General features: G+C 34.4%; 1 protein-coding gene across 1 annotated transcript; it reads right to left on the reverse strand.

Moving 5' to 3' along the window:
• Positions 1–5,617: 5,617 nt before the first annotated feature.
• Positions 5,618–8,410, reverse strand: LOC107802096 (deSI-like protein At4g17486). Its single transcript, XM_016625537.2, has 3 exons — positions 8,142–8,410; positions 6,918–7,205; positions 5,618–6,074 (listed from the first exon to the last, which is right to left on the reverse strand). Exons 1-3 carry the CDS (start codon positions 8,272–8,274, stop codon positions 5,824–5,826), a joined length of 672 nt encoding a protein of 223 aa, XP_016481023.1. The 5' UTR covers positions 8,275–8,410; the 3' UTR covers positions 5,618–5,823.
• Positions 8,411–23,426: the final 15,016 nt, after the last annotated feature.

A 23,426-nucleotide genomic window follows, 5' to 3' on the forward strand; every position in this document is an offset into this window, starting at 1 on the left:
CTTTTTTGGTAATATATACAAAGGTCAAAAATGCCTTAGCATTGAATAATTATTCGAAGGTCGAGTGAGTGTTTTCTCGAACTCGAAGTAAGAGTAGCCCTTAGGCTTAATGGTCGAGTGAGTGTTTACTCGAACTCGAAGTAAGAGTAGCCCTTAGGCTTTAATGGTCGAGTGAGTGTTTGCTCGAACTCGAGTTAATGTAGACCTTAGGCTTAATGGTCGAGTGAGTGTTTGCTCGAACTCGAAGTAAGAGTAGCCCTTAGGCTTAATGGTCGAGTGAGTGTTTGCTTGAACTCGAAATAAGAGTATCCCTTAGGCTTAATTATCGAGTGAGTGTTTGCTCGAACTCGAAATAAGAGTAGCCCTTAGGCTTAATGGTCGAGTGAGTATTTGCTCGAACTCGAAGTAAGAGTAGTCCTTAGGCTTAATGGTTGAGTAAGTGTTTGCTCGAACTCGAACTAATTTAGCCCTTAGGCCTTATGGTCGAGTGAGTGTTTGCTCGAACTCGAGTTAATATAGCCCTTAGGCTTTTATGGTCGAGTAAGTGTTTTCTCGAATTCGAAGTAAGAGTAGCCCTTAGGCTTAATGGTCGAGTGAGTGTTTGCTCGAACTCGAAGTAAGAGTAGCCCTTAGGGTTAATGGTCGAGTGAGAGTTTGCTCGAACTCGAACTAATGTAGCCCTTAGGCTTAATGGTCGAGTGAGTGTTTGCTCGAACTCGATTTAATGTAGCCCTTGGGCTTTGTAGTCGAGTGAGAATGATTTCTCGAACTCGAATTAATGGCAGCCCTTGGGTTCGATAGATAGTCCCCGAGTGAGAATGGTTGCTCGAACTCGAGTTAGGATAGCCCTTAGGCTTTATAGTCGAGTGAGGATTTGCTCGAACTCGAAATAAGAGTAGCCCTTAGGCTTAGTGGTCGAGTGAGGACTTGCTCGAACTCGAAATAAGGTAGCCCTTGGGCTTTGTAGTCGAGTGAGAATGATTTCTCGAACTCGAATTAATGGCAGCCCTTGGGCTCGATAGATAGTCCCCGAGTGAGAATGGTTGCTCGAACTCGAGTTAGGGTAGCCCTTAGGTTTTATAGTCGAGTGAGGATTTGCTCGAACTCAAAATAAGAGTAGCCCTGAGGCTTACTGGTCGAGTAAGGACTTGCTCAAACTCGAAATAAGGTAGCCCTTGGGCTTTGTAGTCGAGTGAGAATGATTTCTCGAACTCGAATTATAGATAGTCCCCGAGTGAGAATGGTTGCTCGAACTAGAGTTAGGGTAGCCCTTAGTATTTATAGTCGAGTGAGGATTTGCTCTAACTCGAAATAAGAATAGCCCTTAGTCTTAGTGATCGAGTGAGGACTTGCTCTAACTCTAAATGAGGTAGCCCTTAGGCTTTGTAGTCGAGTTAGAATAACATCCCGAACTCGAAGTAAAGTTGTCCTTAGGCTCGATATATCCATAGAAATCGGATGCAATAAATTCTTGGAGGGACCTCTTTTCATTATTGTGTGAAATAATCTTACATGCGTACATGTTTTATGCTTAAGGCTTGAGCAATCTACGCGGGCACGGTTCATTTGACCGTTTGGCCTATACAATAATCTTGTCTTCTCGAGGACTTTTTAACGTAAATCTTTTTCTTTTCTGCAGCTGATATCCGAGGGCGACGCCCCCCAGTATTCGAGGTTGATCAGATAGAGAAGCCTCGGATACTGATGACGCAACATTTAACACCGAGCCGATGTTCTAAGTTACCTATAATTGTTAATTTTGAAGCATCAAAAAGAGAAAATAACGGGGGTCATACCTCAGCAGTAATATCGCTTTTAGGTGAGTTACATTCCAATTGTTAGGCCCGATAGCCTCAGTGCTTCCTGACGGGCCTGTCGAAGTCATTTTTGGTCATGACCCCTAATTATTTCGACCTTGATCATTTCTTCTTTCGTTTCTCACATGGTTCCGACCGGGTCCGATGCTCCTCCGATCTTTGTTATATGGCTGTGTCGATCCCTGCTTGACCCTGGCCCGCGATCGGTGTCTCTCTTGGTTCTTTCGATGTTCCTGGCTGGATAAATAGGCTCCGAAGGGACTCTGAACTGACCATCTTTGACACTGATTTTTGATTAATACCTATTATGCACATCGGCCCATATAGTGGAAGGGTATTCTATTAAGTTTTGCTTCAATTGTCATGAAGCCATCGAGCTTCGTTTGTTCAGTCCTTGAGTGAAAGCTTGAACAACCCAATCCTCTGTGACCGGTAGTAGATCCATTCGCTCTATTTGGAAACGAGATACGAACTCCCTTAGCATCTCGTTATCTTTTTGCCTTATCTTGAAAAGGTCCGACTTCTTGGTCTCTACCTTTAGGGCTCTGGCATGTGCTTTTATGAAAGAATCTGCAAGCATAGCAAAGGAATCGATAGAGTTAGGCGGTAAATTATGATACCATACCATTGCCCCATTTGACAGGGTTTCCTCGAACTTCTTCAATAATACGGATTCGATCTCGTCGTCTTCTAGATCGTTCCCTTTAATAGCATATGTGTAAGAGGTGACATGTTCGTTAGGGTCGGTCATCCTATTATATTTAGGAATTTCGGGCATGCGGAACTTCTTGGGGATCGGTTTGGGAGTCGCGCTCAGGGGGAAAGGCTTTTGTACAAATATTTTGGAATCCAAGCCCTTCAATACTGGTGGTGCCCCCGGGATCTGATCAACTCTGGAGTTATAAGTTTCTACTTTTTTTGTCGTGTGCTTCGATCCTCTTTTCTCCTGACTCAATTCATTTTGTCAGTTCCTCGAGCATCCTAATAATTTCGGGATTAGTCCCCGATTCTTGTTCATTTGATCGTACTACAACTGGTCCCGTTTTGTGGGTGATTTCTCGGGGTGGACCAGGATCGGCCCTGCTCGGTGCCTGGGTTTGGCTCTGCAACTGAGCTATTGCTACCTGTTTGGCTTGAAACATTTTAAAAATCATACGCAGGCTGATCCCGTCTTCTCCAACATTTTGGGTATTTCGAACTGCAGATCGAGTTTCACTATGAATGATGTTTTCGGGGTCGGAACGTTGGTTTGCCTCGATGGCCACATGTGAATTAAGGTCAATTGGATCTGCGACCCGAGTTCCAACGGGATCGCCGAGTGGACTTTCGTCCCCGGTCGTCAGGTTGTTGTTCTTATCTTGAAGGCTAGCTTCGTTGTCGATAGGTTGGGCCATTAATTGAGAGTTCGTCGTTTTTAACCTGAAATCAAAGACACTTCCAAGAGCAAGTGTAAAATGGTGTATTTTGCAGAGATTCGTACCAAATAACCACTGTTATCCTTAGCCCCACGGTGGGGGCCAAACTGTTTACCCGAAAAACGGATAGAGTTGACTTTATACGTAGTTCTAAGGATACGTGGTATAACTTGGTAAAAATTGGAAAAATAAGTAGAAATATATCGAATATTGACTGTAAAAAAGGAATGAAAATACAAAAAAAATTGAGTAGAGAATGATTTATAAACAAACAAGATGAATCAATGTCCAAAGCCCAGAAAAGGATAGTCTCTGCTATATATCTGTGTAAATATCAATAATCTTTAAAATGTGAGAGTGTATTGATGTCTTAATCTTCAATGCTGAATGTCCCTTGCAGAAATGATAGCCACCCTTCATATAGTGGAGGAATCCTACTTTAGATATAATTAAAAATACATAATGGGGATCCCATGATAGATTAGTTAATTAGTTTTTCCTTAATTCACGCCGAGATTCTCTCCCCTGGTGCGGCTACAACGGCTCTCTGTCTCTTAGCTCGATCTTGGTCGATTTTGGTATTGGTCGATCTCTGGATCTCGAGCTCGATATTGACTCGAGCTCGGTATTGACTCGAGCTCGATATCGATTCAAGCTCGGTATTGATCGGTTTGGATCTCGAGCTCGATAACACCACTTCACATCATAGTTCGATTTGGACTTGAGTTCGATATTGACTTCGAGCTCGGTGTTGATCGGTCCCTGAATCTTGAGCTCGATAACCTGGCTTCAGATCTCATCTCGATATTATGATGACGACCCTCGGTCCATCATGTTCCAATCTCGACTAATTATACGAAGGGCAAAATCGGTTTTCACCTTATACAATAATCAATTAAACTACACCATTAGCACAAAAATTATTTCATATCATTAGTGAATACTATAACTCACATCGTTCTTGGCAAGAATGTGCTTAAATATCTCTACTGTGGCTAGTGCTTTTGGAAATCGAGAGAAACATTCACAACAATGGGTCGAACAATAGTTGATAGTAGTAATAAACTTAGGGGTCGTTTGTTAGGAGGTATTAGAAAAAATAATGCAAGCATTAGCTCTATGCATTATTAATACTTTGTTTGGTATATTTTTTCAATCTGTGTATAACTAATATTTGCATTAGTTATACATCATACTTGGTATTAGTCTATGTATAAGTAATGCATAGAAAATCATGGCATTAGTAATACCAAAGCTATTAATGCATGCATTAGTATGGTTAAAGACAAAATTGTCCTTAAAACCCCTTAAAGCTAGAGAATATGGAGGGCATTTTTGAAAATAACTATTTTTCTAAAAAATTATTTAATAAATTATAATTTTTAATACACCACACCAAACAGTTTATAAAAAATAATATCTGCATAACTAATGCTTGCATTACTAACTCATGCATTACTAATCCCTGTATTACTAATACACCATATTCCGCACTATTCTTATACACCCTGCCAAACGACCCCTTAGTGACATGGGAAGCAGTTGTGTATACCTATTTATATTCATGTTCAAACCCTTTATTTTTAATTTGCTCGTGGATATGCTATTCTAATTCAGACTAGCTACGCTAACGAAATTCGAGGCTTTGAGATGCCCTATTATGATTACACTCGCTCACTCACGAAAATCCCATGTACAATATAAAATTATACACAAACTCCATAGTATATATATATATATATATATATATATATATATATATATAATGCCTATACCGGAACCAAAAATCCAACCAAATTTTTTTTTTTTTTTTTTTTGCTAATAACCAAATGTTGTTTTAGTTTTAAAAAACACGTGAGTACTTTAAAAAAGGCAGGAAAACCATTCAAAACCAGACGTATGGATCTATTGGTCAATGGTCTTCAAATGACAGAATTGATAGAGACAAATTAACTACCAATTCAAAGCAGCCCATACCATCCAATTGTAAATTTATTACCAACACTTCAGGCCCCGCCAAGCCAATCCCAGCATCTCTATTCTCTAATAAAACTTCGTACAAGATTTCTGTAAGTATTAAAAAAAATGCACTTTTATGTTTTAAGTATACAAAAATTACTCCTTGATTCTTGAACTTAGACCTGTTTTAGATGCAAGTGCCTTGCAAAATTACCTGTCCAACTTACTAAACTAATAAAACTAGTGGCTGAGCTGTAATCAAGTTAAAAGAATCATGTGCAGAACAAGGCAAAAGTACTAAATTATCAGCAACTTAGTCTAAAACTCATATAATAACTACTATTGTCATGTGCTCATTCAACTAAAAACCACTCTAGAACACCCTGGTCGACTTTACAAAAAGCTGATTACCAACTCTACCAAAAATTAACGAAACGCTCTACAATTATCACAAAATCAATCATACAACATGTCTAATTTACAGATTCACAAGTGCTGCACATATTTTTTCCAAGCAGCTTCCTTTTTTAAAGAAGGATTTCAAGAAAAAACAATCATAATCTTCTTTTTCACCCCTCCTCTTTAATACTATGAAAGCCTATCGCGTCATAAAAGAAAGAAAAGCCATCACACTAGAGCTTCAATATTGCTGGTGAGGTTGAACGAATCAAGGGCACGGCTGGAGGATGACGAGTTCTGTGTCTACTACTCGACGATGCAGATCCTGAAGGACGAGAGGACAAGCTAGGTGGATTAGAAGAGGCTACAAACCTACTTGAATGGCTTCGTAGTTTTTTCTTCTCAATGCTCCTATCTTCTGCCCTAATGTGCCGGACCTTTGTCTCATTCAAACTGGCTGGTAGGACACAATTGCACAGAAAGCCTAGAATCGAGTCAAAAGCAACAAGTTAATCCATCTACTAAAAAAATATGAATCTGGATATAAATACTGATAAATTATTCTCTAATAGCAAGCAAAGTTGTTTCAAATTTTATATTAAGGAAAAGTATATGTGAATTATGTCCAAAGTGCAACTCAACGTACCAATATTGGATTAGACTTTAGTTTTTGGCACCTTTGAGGTGCAGAAACCTTTACAAGTTGGTCACAGGCTGGCTCGAAAAATCATGTGAATTATCAAACCAGATCCATCATTTATGTTTCCACATAACCTAAGACTTTATTAATTAACTTGAACTATAAGGGAGCACTAATTAAGACTCCAAGGACCACCATGTTAAAAAAAACTAAGTATTGCAAGCAAGGTCCATATAGAAAAAAAGTGTCCTAGTTGTCCCATTCCCAATCTGTAGTTGGATACAGGAAGGAGAAAAAGATTGTTTAGATTTAAAATACTCAATGAAGCTTAAGTTAATTTAGCCTTCAACCTTACTAAAAAACAGAATAAAGAAAACAAAAGAGGAACATTAAAAAAATGGCTTCTCACCAACTTGCTGAATTGAAAATTGACATCATAATTGGACATGAGATAAGGAGCTCATTCCAGAAAGCTGATAGATGCTCATACGAAAAAAGTTACTGTGCCAATTACCTTATTTTTCTTATGCAGGAGTGCAACCAGTTTTGAAGCAATCCAAACAATTAAAACTATTTCAAAGGTAGTGACTGTGTGCTTTAAATAACGGGGACAGTGAGAAAATGAGAGCCAAAGTAAAGAAAGAGATGGAAAACATGGAAGATACAAGCAAGAGGTAAAGCAGTTACCAAGTCGTGCCAGTCGATTCACCCATCGAGGAATTGGCTTCCCTGTTAACCGAACACAGACATCACTGCAGAAATGGTTGCAGTTCTTTGTGATTAGATTGTAGGAGTGGCCAGTATACTCCTCTGCCAGTTTCTCCATAAACGCCCGGACCTCTTTTGGCCCCAGGTCTGTTCTCCCTATAAGAATTGATTTTCTAAACGTGAAACCAGGGCATTGCTTTGGTTCCACTTCAAATATCCCAGTAGTCGGATGTTCATGAGCACCAAATGCATATTCGACTCCGTGTACTACCAAAATGAGAAACAATTTCATTCACTAAAACAGTCCAGATTTCCCTAGACAACAATTTCAAATAATAAAAGGTCTGCCACACTTCTTCTGTTACTCAAATTTTCATGATAATACATGAAAAGAAGGCCAACAAATTTCAATATATTCCTATTTGTCTTCAAAGACCAACAAGTTCCAAGTCTCCTCGGGAGGTAGCAGGTATCCCATGAAATTAGTTGAGGTGTGCGTAAGCTGACCCGGACACCACAGTTATCAGAAAAAACAAAGAAGTTCCAAGTCTCCATAGATCAAAAGAACCATATGCAGCAAAGTTGTACAGCAATAAACTTCCTCTAAAAGGTAGATGCTGAAATGAGAAATCTGAACTAGACTGATGTCACCACCCAGTGATGTAATGAAAATATAAGCAATCTCCAGCTAAATATTTTCAGAATATAAAAAGGACAAATGGTGGAATTTTCTACCTCAGGCTGACTCGGTTACTACAGCCTCACCAGACATGAAATTTTTCAACTAATTCAAAAAAGAGCACCTACCCAAGTTATAGCAAAGGATTCATGTCATGGTAAAAGGAAAAAAAAAATTATTAGGGTTTTACAATCATTTGAGATCCAAATGAAGCAGCTCATAGAACCACAAAATCCATATGAAGAATCCAACAACCATGAAACTCAAATAAAAAGCAAAACTAACCAGACCAAGCCAAAATGAAACTGAAAAAAGAACCCAACTTTTTGCATAAATTGTTGACATTTTGCATACATAACCCCTAATTTCTGGAGAAAAAGAAACTCAAAATCAAACATAAGATGATCAAAAGAGCCAACTTTTGCATAAATATTTGAGATTTAACACAGATTCATGTTATTTTAAACCCAGATAACAAGTGAAACCAAAAGAGAAATGAACACAAGATCTGAAAGGAAACGAACCATGAACACCAGAATGGTAAACACCAAGGCCAAGCCAATAAGCATAGCCATTAATGGGAGTGAGATCGTACACATTCAGGTAAACTGGAACTGCTCCAGTTTTCCTCTTCCGACGTAGCATTTGACACAGCATCTTCTCTTATCTCCTCTTCTCAAAACCTTGAATCTTTCAATCAAACAATGAAAAGAGGAAATTTTGCATAGGAAAATTCTCCTCGGAAAGCGATATTGTACACTTCCCTAAGATAATTATGGGAATTTCCAATTACAAAATTCCTGAATAATTTAATATCAAAACCCGATACTTTTTTCAATATATAATATGGAGTACTATTTTTATACTAGAATAACAAATTCACACGCGCATGAAAAAAAAAATAGATCAACCTAACAAGGTTTTGGAATTCAGTTTTCTGTTCATATATTTAATTAGATATTTTATTTTTCAAGGATTGAAATATTCCCCCCGGCGGCCGTGACTTGCAGCGACGCCGTTTGTTGACGACGGCCAAAATATAAAGGGACGTCGCTTCCTATCACCCGGCGAAAGTGTTAAAAGTGACCCTCAATCGTAACCTTAACGCATGTACTACGATTTTACAAGTACTTAAATGGCCTCCCAAAGTGGTAAGAATTATGGAACTGCCATTTACAAACTCGAAATTGCTTTTTAAAAAATTAACCTGGATGCCTAATTTTTGAACTGCCTGTTACTAATAGGGAAAAGGGCAAAAATGCCTCTCACCTATGGGAAATAGAATATTTTTCCTCTTAATTTAGATTTGGTTCCAAATATTGCCATTATCATTCTTGAATTGGCTCAAATATACTCCTCAATAATAAAAAATAGAATTAATTTGTCCCCCATTTGAATTTGGTCCCAATCTGTCATTATAGTTAGAAATCAAATAAACCTTTGAGCCTAAAGTGAAAATTTTGAGAAATAAAAAGTGAATTTCGTTAGTTTTGAGGGGCAAACCGGAGTTAGTCCGCTAATGATAAGACAGATTTGGAACCAAATTCAAATGAAAGACAAATTTATTCTATTTCTCACATTCGAGGGACAAATATGAGTGAGTCCACCAAAAATCACGGGCATATTTGTGACCAAATTCAAAATAAGGGCAAAACTATTCTATTTCACATAGTTGAAGGACATTTTTGTCCCTTTTTCCTTACTAATATTTATCCACTATTTGAAATGTAAAAAAAATAGTTACTACTTTAAGGCGGAATGGAACAAAAATATCTTTAACAATACGCAGGGCCGGTTGGAGGGTAAGGCTAGGGTAGGCGTTCGGTATTTCGGTACGGTATTTAAGAATTACGATTCGGTATGTCGGTATCCGGTATATCGATTGTGCATACCAAATACCAGACCATATTAGTTCGATACGATTTGGTATTTCTTTGTTTGGTTCAGTACGGTTTCGGTAGCCAACCAAACTAAGCTGAACTAATTTTTGCATTAGTATAAAACGTTAACATAATTGGCCAAAACAGTTTTAATTCTTTTACTAAAAAAATTTTCAACACCAACACTTGAAATAGGAAAGCACTGTTATGGAATTGTAGACGACGGATCTTTACCCTCTAGTACGGCTTGTAGTCCTTGTATTTTTTCAAAAAGCAATTGTGATTAGAGTTAGAGTTCAGTGAAATGATATGTTCTGACATAAATTTTGATATAATACAATTTCAAGTAAAAGCAGAGGAGAAAAAAGAGTCGCAACAATGGCGCGGCAAACTGGCAAAGAATGAAGAATTCCCCGACAAACCAACACCAAACGATCCCTTTGGCTGTATTGCACGCTACAAACTATATACTGCAGAAGTAGCAGAAGCATCAAGTATTTTGGTTGGGCTTAGGTTTAATGGGATTATGCATTACGGTTGGACACTTGGACTTGGGTTGGGTAACTTACAGTTGGGCTTGCTTATAATTATAGGATATTTCGGTATATCAAAATATTAGAAAATTAAAAAATAAATACTGAGATATGCACCGAAATACCGAATAACAGAAAAATTTGTATCGAATAATCAAAATATCGAATTAATTCGATCCGGTCCGATTTCGTCTCTGACAATACGGAACAACTCTAGCATGCAATGCTGAAGTTCGAAGGTTTGACAAGTGAAACTCCATCACAAAAAATTTTGGAGATAGAAATATAGTTTGAACTCTAGAAAAGTTTTTATGAAATTTTAAATCGTGACAGTTCGAGCTCCAGCATTTGTTCCTAAAGTTTGAACGGGCGTAGTTTAAATTTCATAAATTTTTCATGGAATTTGAAACTTATAAAGGTTAAAACTATAGGGATTTTTCATGAAGTTTGAAATAAACACTAAGAGTGAAAAATGTTAAAGGATTATTCCAACTCAGATACCTCGTGATAAAGTTTAAATTAGGTATCATGAATAAAATAATAATAATAAAATATATAACTTTTAAAATAGGTCTCGTAAACTAATATAAAAAGAATTATTTCATGGCACTTCTTTTGAACTACAGGTCAATGTCATGAAGTTTCAATTTCTACACGTTGAAATTTCACGATGGTGTCATGGAGTTCAAAAAAGTCTTGCTATAAATAAATTATTTTGTGAATGTTTAAACTCTATTAATCGTTTATGACCTTTGATTTATTAAAGGTTTAAACTCCATAAATTATTCCGTGAGTTCAAACTGCACATTTTAAACTGCATTAATAATTCATGAAGTTTAAGTTGACAAATATTCAAAACTTCAGTAATCGTTTCTAGAGTTTTTCGCGTTTTGGTTGGAGGTACGTTGTCCGAATTCTTTTTATTTAAAAACTAACTACATTTAAATAGCTTTTAAAATGATGGCTAATATTTGATTATGATATTAAAAGTGGCTATTTTCCAACTTCTCTCATTGCTATCGATCTTGTGCCGTAGGAATCTAGGCTGGGCTATTGCGTCATGGGCTGATCTGTTAGGCTGAAAAGGCTGGACATTCTTTTGGGACTTGATCCTATAGCTCTCATTCAGAAGTAAAAGTTAGGGCCACCAACCAAACATTATAAGTATTATATTATTCTTAACCGCTTGTTTGAATGGTTGTTACTTATGATATCGTATCGTAGTGTTATTTTAAAATAATATTTATATTAATTATTTATTTAAAATTAATTATAATGTATTGTGAAATCTATTATTCAGAAACAATCAAAAATTTTATTTTATGAAACAACCGACTTGGTGTGACAGGATCGTTTTCTATTTTCCTTTTCAATTATGTCCTTACTTATTACTCTATAATTTTATTTTATCATTTAATTTTTTTTATTTTAACTCCAAATCTCCAACCTATTGAATTTTCTCACAAACTAGCCCTGCATCCATGGCTGCTTTTCAGAATAAGCGTAAAAAGACAGTCTTAGGAAGAAAGGAGTATCATAAATAATCTCAAAAACGTAGAAAGTGAAGAAGTGGTTAACTCAAAATTTCATCCAACCCTACTTTTTATCTTTCCCTCCCACTGATACTTATCTTTTCCCCCGTTACACTAGTACTTATCTTCCACTAATATTGAAACATGAATCAAAATTCGATCAATTAATAATTTATTTGATTTTGAATAAGATTTTAGGTAGATCAAGTAGTTAAATCAACTTCAGATATTATTTAAATGTACCATGATAAATAGTCCTACATCTTTGATGACATAGATAGTATTTCATCTGTCACAAATTAAGTAGCATACATTCCTTTTTAGTATGTCACTTTTCTTATTCAGAATAAATTTTAACGTAATTTTTTTTTTTAATCATTAATGAGATAATTTACAAGCACACAAATGTTCAAAGCTTATTTTAGATCACAAGTTTTATTTTTTTTTTAACCCAATACCTAATCAAACAGTACCACTTAAATTAGCATGGGGGAGTATTATTTAACACTTCCAACGAGAGGGATCTAAAATAATATTTGGAGGATTCAATCAATTCGAGTACGAATATCTCGGGGATGTAGTTATATCTTTTGGTTACTCTTTTTTTTTTTCTTTCAAAAATCTTATTGGTTGCTCTTTTTGTTAAATAGGAAGTTGTTGCCGCAAGCCCGCAACATCTCGTCTCTTTCGCCCTTCCATAAAAAATTTATTGCTGAAATTGCGTCCGTCTCCTTCAGACCTCTCTGGTAAGTTTTCCCTCTTTAATTTCAATTTAATTTTCCCCTCACACTTTTACTGGCTTCCGCACTCTATTTGATCCTTACCAGGAATGAATGGTACTTGCCTAATTTATTTGGTTTGGATTTAGAGGAAGACAAGAAATAAAAACAGCTACAAATAAAATTCTTGATTTACAAACATAAACTATTTTTTATTTAGACTTGTTAATGCCGTGTACGTTGTAATTTTTTGTCCAAGTGTAATGTGGTGTTGCCTAACATCCAGTAGAACATGAAATAGACTCTGTACTGTTGAATCATGAACGTACTTTTCAACTTTGGCCTTGCACCAGTAGCAGAAGCACAAGACAAAGTTCAACCCCACAAAATATCACGCCTTTATATACGTGCACAAATTACAAAATGGAGTTTCTCCTCTGATTCCAATAATTATTCAATCCGCTGAATTTTTCCTAGTTTCCAACTTTTGATGGAATATATATTTCGGTAGTAGTAGCTCAATCTAAAAGGAATAAACTTTCGGCGGTTGACCCTTTTTGTAGTAAATGATCCTATTTTTATTTCTCTTCCAACTGATGGACTTTTTAGATCATTGCTTAAAAATCTTATTTGAAACGTTAAACGATCAAGGTCTAAAATTTTGTAAGTTATTGCAACAATCTAATATTTTATGAGCAAACTAAAAATTATATGACTAACATTAGACCCGAGTCTAATGTTGTCTAGAATTGGTAATTTCCCAAGAGTCATATTTGCACACCCTTTTAAAACATGGACAAAATTTAAACTGTGGCCTAAAAAGGGATATTATCGTAAAACAGCCGTTTAAAGGAGCCTGGCAATTGGCATATATTTAAATCTATAATACTATATTTACTTTGCTGTTGGTATGTTTGTGCAGAGGATCATGGATAGAAGCTGGATGCAGGAACGGAAGTTTTCTAAAAGATATGTTGAGGGAGTTCAATCTTTTATGAAACTTGTTCGGTCTAACTTTGATCAAAACTCTAAAGTTCGATGTCCATGCCAAGACTGTTTGAACATAAATTTTCAAACACAAGAAGTAGTGTTTGACCACTTGTTGATCAAAGGAATTTCTGAAAGTTATGTGCAATGGATATACCATGGGGAACAACCACAAAGGAGAGGTACTAATGAAGTAGGTTACAACGAAAATGAAAATGAAGAAACCAAAGGTTAGATGCAGTCAAGTTACTAAAGTGACTTTTTGTGATACTTATGCAAAATTGATTGGTTTTTTGCGTTACAAAAAATGGTTTAGTAATTTTTATGCAATAAAATAAAAGTTGATTGACCATCTGTTAAATTACCCCTTTTCGCTGCATATCCTCTACTGCCTCTGCCAAGCAAAAGTAACATTACAAATTCGTTCCAATAAATTGTCCATCTTGTTTCAGTTTTCGTTCTTGCTGCAGATTCCTAATTCTTTTTTCTCGATTTGACCATTTGTTTGTTACTTTCAAGGATTTGACAATGAGTACTGAGGTGAACACTCCATATGTGAGATTGTCATTTCTTCAGTTGGTGTACCCGTGCCGCGTACCCCGGACATAAGGGCCGTTTGGTACGCGGGATAAGTTGTGAGATTAAATTTATAGTTTGTTTGGTTGACAGTATAAATTTATCACAGGATACATTTATGCCGTCAACCAAACATGGTATAAATTTAATCCAAGGCTTAATACTAGATATCTCATCTTATATCACGTTATCCTATCAAACTAGGAATTATTTTATACCACCTTCCATGGAGGAAAAATTAGTCCAGGGATTACAATCATTTAGTCCACATACCAAACAACCCCTTAAAAAATCGATGCGGGCTCGATTCAAGCTCGGTTATACTGTAACAAGGTCGGTTGGACTCGGTTCGAGCTTTGTTATTACTTTACTTTACTTTACTTCTATTCCTATATTTCTATTCCTATACTATAAGTGGGAATAATCAGGCAGCTCATGGTCAACATGTCTGTCTGGCATAGGGACATTTTTGGAATTGCATACTTAATATGCTTTCAAGGGATTATACGTGCTAGCTTACTGCTTGTACACTCTTGATAAGATTGGTGGAAGTTTGGGGTTCACCTGAACTTACTGCAGCATTTTAAAACGGCACCTACTCAAGGGGGCCTCTCTTCGGTTGTTTCAATGTCACATTGGTACTGGGATTGATCCTGATGGAAACTTAAAATGCTTGGAATGAAGTTTAAAGACAACTATAGCTATTAAAATGGCAAAGAAAAGACCTGTTAGAAAAATAAAAAGCTCATAAAAGCAAACCTCAAAATCTTATAAAGTAGAAGGGGGAAAACTAATTCTCAAGACATAAGCAGCTAATTAACAAAGTTAATGAACTAATGGGTTAAGTATATACAAAGTTATGTAGTGTAAAGATTATTTTACACAATCAGTGAATTCATTTTTGTGAGATTACCAACTAATTTTCAAGAGATCTATCTGTAATTAAGTGGATATTTTACACGGTTAGTGTATAAAACTTAAACTCAGTACAAATATACACAAGTAAATTAGAAAAGCATAAATCCAAAAATGCCAAATGCAATTGTTAAAGTACCTGAAGAAGCGGAAGGAGCAGTGGAGAGAGAGGTGGAGAATGGCTGAAAACACATAAACAGAAGAGAATACTGTCCCGATCAACACCGTTGCATCCATCGTCAAGAACAATGGCTTGGAATTCGCCATTTCCTTAAATTGATTGTTACAAGCCATATTTGTTTTTCACTTTTTCTTTGAAAATCCCCAATCCTCCTGCTCTACACCATTTTTGTATGATAAAACAAACTAAGGAAAAGAAATATATGTTTGAATTCATTTTTTTTACTTAAATATATTTGGCCAAAATAAATGTTGTTTTGGAAAATTAAAACGACATTAGTCATGTATTTTCAAATCTATTTACGATCTAAGAGTAATTTCACTAACTTTAGTGTCTTTTAAAGATGAACTCGGTCTAACTCTACCATATACATTTTTCGGCTCCAATATTTAGGTAATAGTATTATTGGGCCCATGCGCAGCATGAACTATCCCTTACTAGCCTATAATATAAGTGGGGGCTCATGGTGGCATAGGAATATTTCTGGAATTTAATGTAGTTTATATGCTTTGAAGGTATTGTATTTGTCAGCTTTATTGTTTGTACACATTTGATAAGTTTTCTTGAATTATGGGGTCCATCTCAACTTTTCATGCCACATGTCACTACAACACTTTAAGACTGACACTTACAGATTAAGTGGCCCCTCTTCGATTCGATTGTTTCAATGTCATTGAGATAATATTGAAAAACAGTCCTTTTTCTTCTCTTCTTATTTTCTATCTCTTTCATAAAATTAATTGAATAATAAATGAGCAATCCTAATTCAACATAAAAGTCAAGTTTTGTAGCTTATTGCACGTGACCTTTCAATAAGGCAAATGCATTATACAATTATTATACTTTTTGTATAATTAAAATTTTCTAATTAAATTTGAAATATACTAAAATTATTTCATAAATATTTCAAGTATATTGATATATATCTTATATATGTTTTACCTATTCTGTAAATATACTAGGAATATTTTATAAATAAAATGCATAATAAATATATACACATATACATTGTATTATTATTCCATTTGTATAATTAAATAATTTAGTTAAATTTTGTGATATACTAGAATTATTTCAGACCAGAATTATATATAATGATATATTTATGATAATAGATAATCTAGAAATTGATATAATTAATGGAGTGATGTATGGAAAAAGGGAGTTTCGGTTGCAATGTGATTGAGATCAATTGGGATTCTATTATGGAATATAAAATATTTGCTACCATATTTTGTTATTTGATAATTGATGCTAGGGTTATGCTTTTTTATTAAAAAAAATTGTACAATGATGTTTTTTTCTCTTAATTTGATCCGTATTAACTTGAATTATATAGCTAACATTTGTACAAATAATTAGTTGGACATATGTGTTCTCAAAAGTTCTTTTTTTAAACATAAATTTCTTCCCATTATTCAAATTTTAAGAGTTTTTGTTTCATATAAAGCAATAGTAGTATAAATTTTCATAATCAATAATCGGTCATCTAACTCTAATATAGAAATAACATTAAAATATTTCTTTGAGTAAAAACATTTTTCCGAGTAAAATAGAGTCTAATTTGAGTAACATTAATTTGACGAAAAACAAGAGTCATTTTCTTCTACTTATTTCACATGTAAATAATTTAAATTTGGTTATATTTCCTCCCCTAAAAAAATGTCAATTTATATAGCTAAATATATTTGGTCAAAATAAATGTTGCTTTGGGAAATTAAAACGACATTAGTTATGTTTTTCTAAATCTATTTTCGATTTAATAATTACCCATATAGTATAATGAGTAATTTGACTATGATATAAAGCATAACTTAATCAAATAAATCTTATAATTTTTGTTTTATATGATTTTTTTTAATGAGCATACAGAAATTTTAAATGATATTTATTTTAGACATGAAGTAATATTAAATGTGAATCTAATTGTAGTTGTGTTCCATAACTTGACATTGCAACAAAAGCAGATTGTCAATGTATATAAGTTAAACATAAATTTTATAACTCTTGCTAATTCAAACAATATGATCATGAAATCAAGCTCCTTAAATTTTAATTTTAAGTAATCGACGAGACCAATAAAATTATGATTTTAATGACTTTAGGTGATTTAACAATAACTTTAGTATTCTTTAAAGAGTCTAACTCTAGCATACACATGTTTATGACTCTAATATTTAGGTAATAGTGTTATCGGGCCCGATGCATATCATAGGTTATCCTTACTAGTATAATTCTTAGAAGCGAGAATAAGCGGGCACCATATCAACATGCTTGCATGGCATTTCTGAAGGTATAATTGTCAATTGCCATTGAGGAATAGCTTAACATCAAAGAAATACGCCTTTTTAGTCCGTGCCATTTTGTATCTGGTAGTTTACCAGGAAATATTTTGGTAATATTATTAGTTTAAGATTGGATATTGTGCTATGTGTTTGAAAAGGAGATTTTGTGGTGTTGTTTCTATATAGGCAAAATAATCTTGGAGTGTTGTTACTTTTTTGAAATTTCTGAGTCTGATTTTGCCTATATTTTCCTTCTGTATAATTGCAATTTTAAAAAATAAAATGGTAAAGCACTGGTAGATCTGTAATGACATTCTGGTTGAAATTTTACAAAACTGTATATTTTAGGCCTCATAAAAGGTTACACATTATTTCTTTAACATTTCATGTCATTTCTTTATTGGAAAATACTGCTGAGCTGATTGTTAGACTTGCACGTTGTCCAATTTGTTTAACAGAATAGCATCTTCTGTATCTTTTTCATAATAGGAACCAATGGTTAATCCTTTTATTGCGGAATTTTCTTTAAAATCTACTCTCCGTTAGGAACCTACATCAACTGGTGAAAACGATTGAGTAAAAAGATAAAAATAAAGTCGGCTCCCCGGTCATTTGAACTTCGACAAAAGGTAATATCTTCCATTCTATTGGACAATGCAGAAAACTATTGAAGAGCTGTTCATATTCGTAACTAATCATATACCTTTTTTGCAAGAGTTCTTTTAATATCGTGACTGTTGAAGACTTGATCTCCGAAAGAAGGAGAATTGGATCTTTGAATGAGAAATTGATGACTTATTTTTAATTACTTTATACTCAACTTGTAAAAAATAAATGACATTAATTTATACCTATTTTACCAAAATAAGTTTACCTAATTATAATCATATTTTTCTAGGCCCAAGATTTTATTGATAAAATTGTTGCTACTTCTACAATGGTTGTGCTACCAACAGAATTCTAATATAACATACGAGTTCTTCATTCAGAGTTCCAATTCCTCTTCCTTTGACCATTACAATAAGATGATATATACTCTACTGACTCAAAATTTGCACCGCAAGAATAACTAATCCTTGATGTTTATTTTCAAGCTCAAACTGCACATAAAGAGCGGATTCAGGAAGACTTTGAAAGTAGAGCTGAAGAGTAACCCTCATTCAATTCAAATAGTGTAAATATCTACTTTTTGCTCTTTTTATTTCTCATACATTACATTGTTTTTAGTTTTATTGTGTGTGTGTTTATAGACTTTAGCATTAGATTATTAATTAATTTATTAAGGGGTTTAAAGGTTTGAATTAATACTATTTTTCAGTTGAGTTATGCCCAAATCAGGCCCAATTGTTTAGCCCAATTCGGCCGATCCAGTCCAATTGTTGACTTGCCAAGATCCGGATCAAAACGACGTAGTTTCATAATAAAACTACGTCGTTTCACTAAATGAAGCAAGATCAAATCTTACCCATCCATTCCATCTTGAACAAATGACTCTCATTCACTATTTGCCTAGGTATTTAAAGCCTCAAAAATCTAAAAATTGCCCTCATTTCTACCCATAATTCTTTTCTCCTTCCTCTCTCTTCTCTCTCTTTCTCCCTAACTGCTGCGGTACCGCCGCCACTGTCGCCCGCCGCCATCACTACCTCGCCTCTACTTAGGCTAGACTCGAACTCAAAACACGACTTTGTTGTTGATGATATCGTAATTGATCTTCGGCTCATCGGCGTTTGCGATCACGATTTATCAATAAGAAAATTGTGCTCGAAGTTCAAAGTTCTACCGAGTTGGCATACCACCATTGTTTCGGCCACTTGAATTGTAAAATGATAAAAATTCTATTCTTTTTTCATGGTTGATTTTTTTATTTTTTTTTATTTTTCATATTTTATTTTGTCTCTAATTAATTATTTTAGCATTAGTTTTTAAAGTTTGAAATGCTAAATTTTCTATTTTTACACTTGTTGAAGTAGTAGAATGATTTTGTATTGATGAAAGATGGGGTAATGAAGGAATACTTGAGAGTATAGGGTACTTGTTTGGTTTCTTATTTACTGCTTCACAGACTTTTTGAGTACAAAACTCAAAAGTCAATTGTTTGGTAAGAAAATATATACTTTTGGACAGTTTTTGAACAAAAGTCTGTCTTTGAATAGTGAAGAGCAGATTTTGTTTGAAATACTCTTCTTTGGATAAGATTGAAAAAGAAAGTCTTACCTTTTGAATTTTAGAGCAGATTTTGTTGAAAAATCTGTCCAAAAAAAGATAGATTTTTAATCATGAAATGCTTGATTTTTCTCCTATATAAACATACATCTTGAGAGTAGCAGGGAGATATCTACGGACTGGAAAAAAAGGAGAGAATTTTTAGAGAAATATTTCAGTAAATTCATCTTTAGTAGGTGATAATTGTGAGTTTTGTGAGTGTCTCTTAGAGTACAAAACCTTTGAGAAAAATAGAAAGACCCTTCAAGCAATTTATAAAATTGCTTAGCCACTAGTTTCAAGCATCTTTTTTGGTTTTCTCGGCTGTCTTAATTCCATTTCTGATATTATTCTTGCTCATTCTACGACTGTAATTTTACAATTCTGCGATTCAAGTATTTTTTTTTACTTTGTGTTGCAGATACTTTCAGAAGTAATAAATATTTGAATTTAGTTTCGATTGTTGGAATATGAATATGTTCAATTTTGTCTAAGAATAAATATTATGATTGAGCCTGAAAACGTGCTAGAAGTCAGTTAACATTAACTCTTTTATATGGGTAGTTGAAATCATTTTTTGTATGTTTATGGAGGTTAGTTTTGAATGCTTTATGTTTAAAGTATTGAAAATCGATTAGTGCTGGATTTTTGGCATGACACTCTGATTTAGATCTTAATTAAGATAAAAGTGGATGTTTCGTAAAGTGGTTGTTTATGCAGTCATGACTTGGTAGAAATGGCTATAGTAAAACTGGTTGGGTTAATAATCTCGCCTTTAGATGGCTATCTATGCAAACCTCAATTTCAAAGTATCCTAGGCCAAAACCTAAATTTCTGCAAGACCAACTACAATAAGTTAAGGGCTGGCCCAATATTAAAGTTATCCAAAATGGGCCAGCAGTGTAAATGCACCAAAATTGGCCCAACAACCCCAATAACAAAGAAAGTGGCCCGATGCCATCTTAAACCCAACAAACAAAGCTGGTCCAAATTTCCAATTATCAGTTTTTCAGATAATTTTTAATTTGTCATATTCCCTTCTAAATTATGTAGCTTAATTACCTATGTAATTTAATAACCTTAATAATTAATTTAAGCGCTAGACAAACATTAGGCGCGCTATAAAAAAAATTCCGTCTCGGTCGCACATTCGCTTGCGTAGTGCGGGTAGGACTATTTAATATTATCCCGGTCATAATTAATAACCTTAATAATTAATTTAAGCGCTAGACAAACATTAGGCGCGCTATAATTGTTTTTCCCGTCTCGGTCGCACATTCACTTGTGTAGTGCGGGTAGGACCATTTAATATTATCCCGGTCATAATTAATAACCTTAATAATTAATTTAAGCGCTAGACAAACATTAGGCGCGCTATAATTGTTTTTCTCGTCTCGGTCGCACATTCGCTTGCGTAGTGCGGTTAGGACCATTTAATATTATCCAGGTCATTGTTTAATAATTTTAATAATCAAGCAATAAAAGCGGACATAGAAAAAAATATGAAAATCTTATAAATCATAGTTTGTCCAAAATTAATTCAAGTCAAATGTAGTCAATAAAGCGATCGTGCTAAAACCACGAAACTCGGGGAATGCCTTACACCTTCTCACCGGTCAACAGAATTCCTTACCCAGACTTTATTTTTGTAGACCAATAATAAGTAGAGTCAATTTTTTTTTGATTAGGGATTCAATAAGGTGACTTGGAACACCAAAACTCAATTTCAAGTGGCGACTATGTAAATAAAATAATCCCTATAAAAAACTTGTCACTTTAATTGAAAAAACTCTTTAATCCACCACAATTCATAAAACACACATCTTTTTGGGGGTGGAAAAAAGGGGTGTGAGAGCTCTGGCGACTCTGTTGGTGATTTAAAGAATTCAAGCTTGTACATTGACTTTATTTGGTTTTATTAATTTTTGTATATATTATGATTTATTTGGGCCTAATGTGCTACTTGTCCACTTTTTACCGCTTTGATATTGTTGAATTGTACATATAAATTGTCTTCTCACGCACCCCTTCTGAGTTTTCTGAATATAACCCTGAGAATCGTAGATATGTGCCCCATTCTTTTTTGAGATAAAGTTAGTGGGCTTGGTCTCTCGGTGAAGGATTATTAGTCACCCATGTTTAAGAATGGGGAGGGTTTAGTAGTTAAGCCGGAGAAGTATTGCTCCCGGTACGTTATCCCTTCTCAACTAGAGTTGTCCGCTCATTTTATGGCTAGTCTAAATACACCTCATCCCCTAGGATTTTTAAAACCTAGAAGAACAAGCCACATGCCTCGTTATCCCTAGTATAATCGTTTGTTGCATCATGTGCATTTGACTTAGCGAAGCTCGACACGGGGTCCGAGTCCGTATAATCCAGGTACCCTCTTTGAGACCATCATGTTCATTAATGTGCTACTTGCGACATCATTTGGAAGGCCTACTTGCATTGTTGATCGATTTAAGAAAATTAGTTGGGCGGAATTGTAAAAAAAATATTCCTCCGGTTTAGCACAAATAATTTATTTTTACTAAAAAAAATTCTTTTTTGAAGTAGTATGACGTGAGATGTCCGAAAAAATAATCCGTCGAGTCTTGACCAAACTACACAGGTCTGATTCTCACCGGATGTGAGATACGTAGGAAACATTTATCGGGGTCCGGCCCCAATTTTCAAAAATCCAAAAAAATATTCTCCTTTAATTCATTCTTTAGAAGTCATTCTTTGAGACGTCAAATCCAAAAATTCAAAAATATATATATATTTTTTAGAAGTCTTTCTCCCAAAATGCAAAAAAAAAAAAATCAAAATCCAAAAAACATTTTCTTTCTTTTGAAATTTACAAAATAAAATCCAAAATATTTTCTTTCTTTTTAAAATTCTTTCTTTCGAAGATTCCAAAAAAATAACAAAAAAAAATGAAATGAAAAAAAAAATCTTTCTTCTTTAGAAGTTTTCCTTTCAACAATCCCAAAATTTCAAAATTTCAAAAATATTTATCTTTGAGACATCAAATCGAAAATTCTTTTTTAAAACAAAATAACAAAAAAGATATTTTGAATTCCAAATATTTCCGTTCTTCTTCAGAATTGTTTCTTTCGAAAATTAGAAAGAAAACTCTGAATCCAAAAATATTTTCGAAAATTCAAAGGCAAAATTCAAAATTCAAAAATATTTTCTTTCCTCTTTAGAAGTCTTTCTTTCGAAAAATTCAAAAACAAAAACAAAAACAAAAAAATCGAATTCCCAAAAAAATAAAAATCTTTCTTCTTTAGAAGTTTTCTTTCAACAATTCCAAAAAATAAATTCCAAAATATTTCCTTGTTAGAAGCTTTTGTGGGGTTATTTGTATATGAGTAAAAAAAAAGAGTTAGTTTATTTACTTTATTCATGATCCTCTCGAACTCCGCAAGATCTGATTCATGTTCCCACATGATACGTAGACAACCCCACATCAGGTTCGATCAAATGATTTTGAAAATAAAAGTGAAAAAAAGAGAAAAAGAAAAAAAAAGAGCAAAAGAGTGTGTTCATTCTAACATGCTTGTTGTTTTGAAATAAAAGTTAGTTAAATGTGGTCGGTTAATTAAAGGTGGTCGGTTTGTTGGTTTGCAATGGTGAATCACGAAAATATTCTAGGATCATTATATCATCTTCTCAACCAAGGGAATAAGCATTGCTATTGTTGATCCTACCAAGGTTACGAAAAGGCAAGTACACAGCTTTGTGGTGAAAAGCAGAGGCAAATGTTGGTTGACTTTTACCAGGTCTGAGCAACAAGACATGCTTGGTGTGAGACGATATGTGATGATAGGGAGACATGAGAATTCTTTCAAGTTTTTTGGCAAATTGGTTGCTATGAAATTTCTCATGCCGCCAGTCCTGAAATCCGATAGCCAATATTGGGAACAGTTTGATCAAAAAGTCGAAATTTGAATGTTGATTCCAAAGGAATCAAAATTATTGAATGTCGTAGAATGCTGATGTGCAAATCCA

This window comes from Nicotiana tabacum, chromosome 23 (assembly GCF_000715075.1).
Source record: "Nicotiana tabacum cultivar K326 chromosome 23, ASM71507v2, whole genome shotgun sequence".
In the NCBI taxonomy this organism is placed as follows: Eukaryota; Viridiplantae; Streptophyta; class Magnoliopsida; order Solanales; family Solanaceae; genus Nicotiana; species Nicotiana tabacum.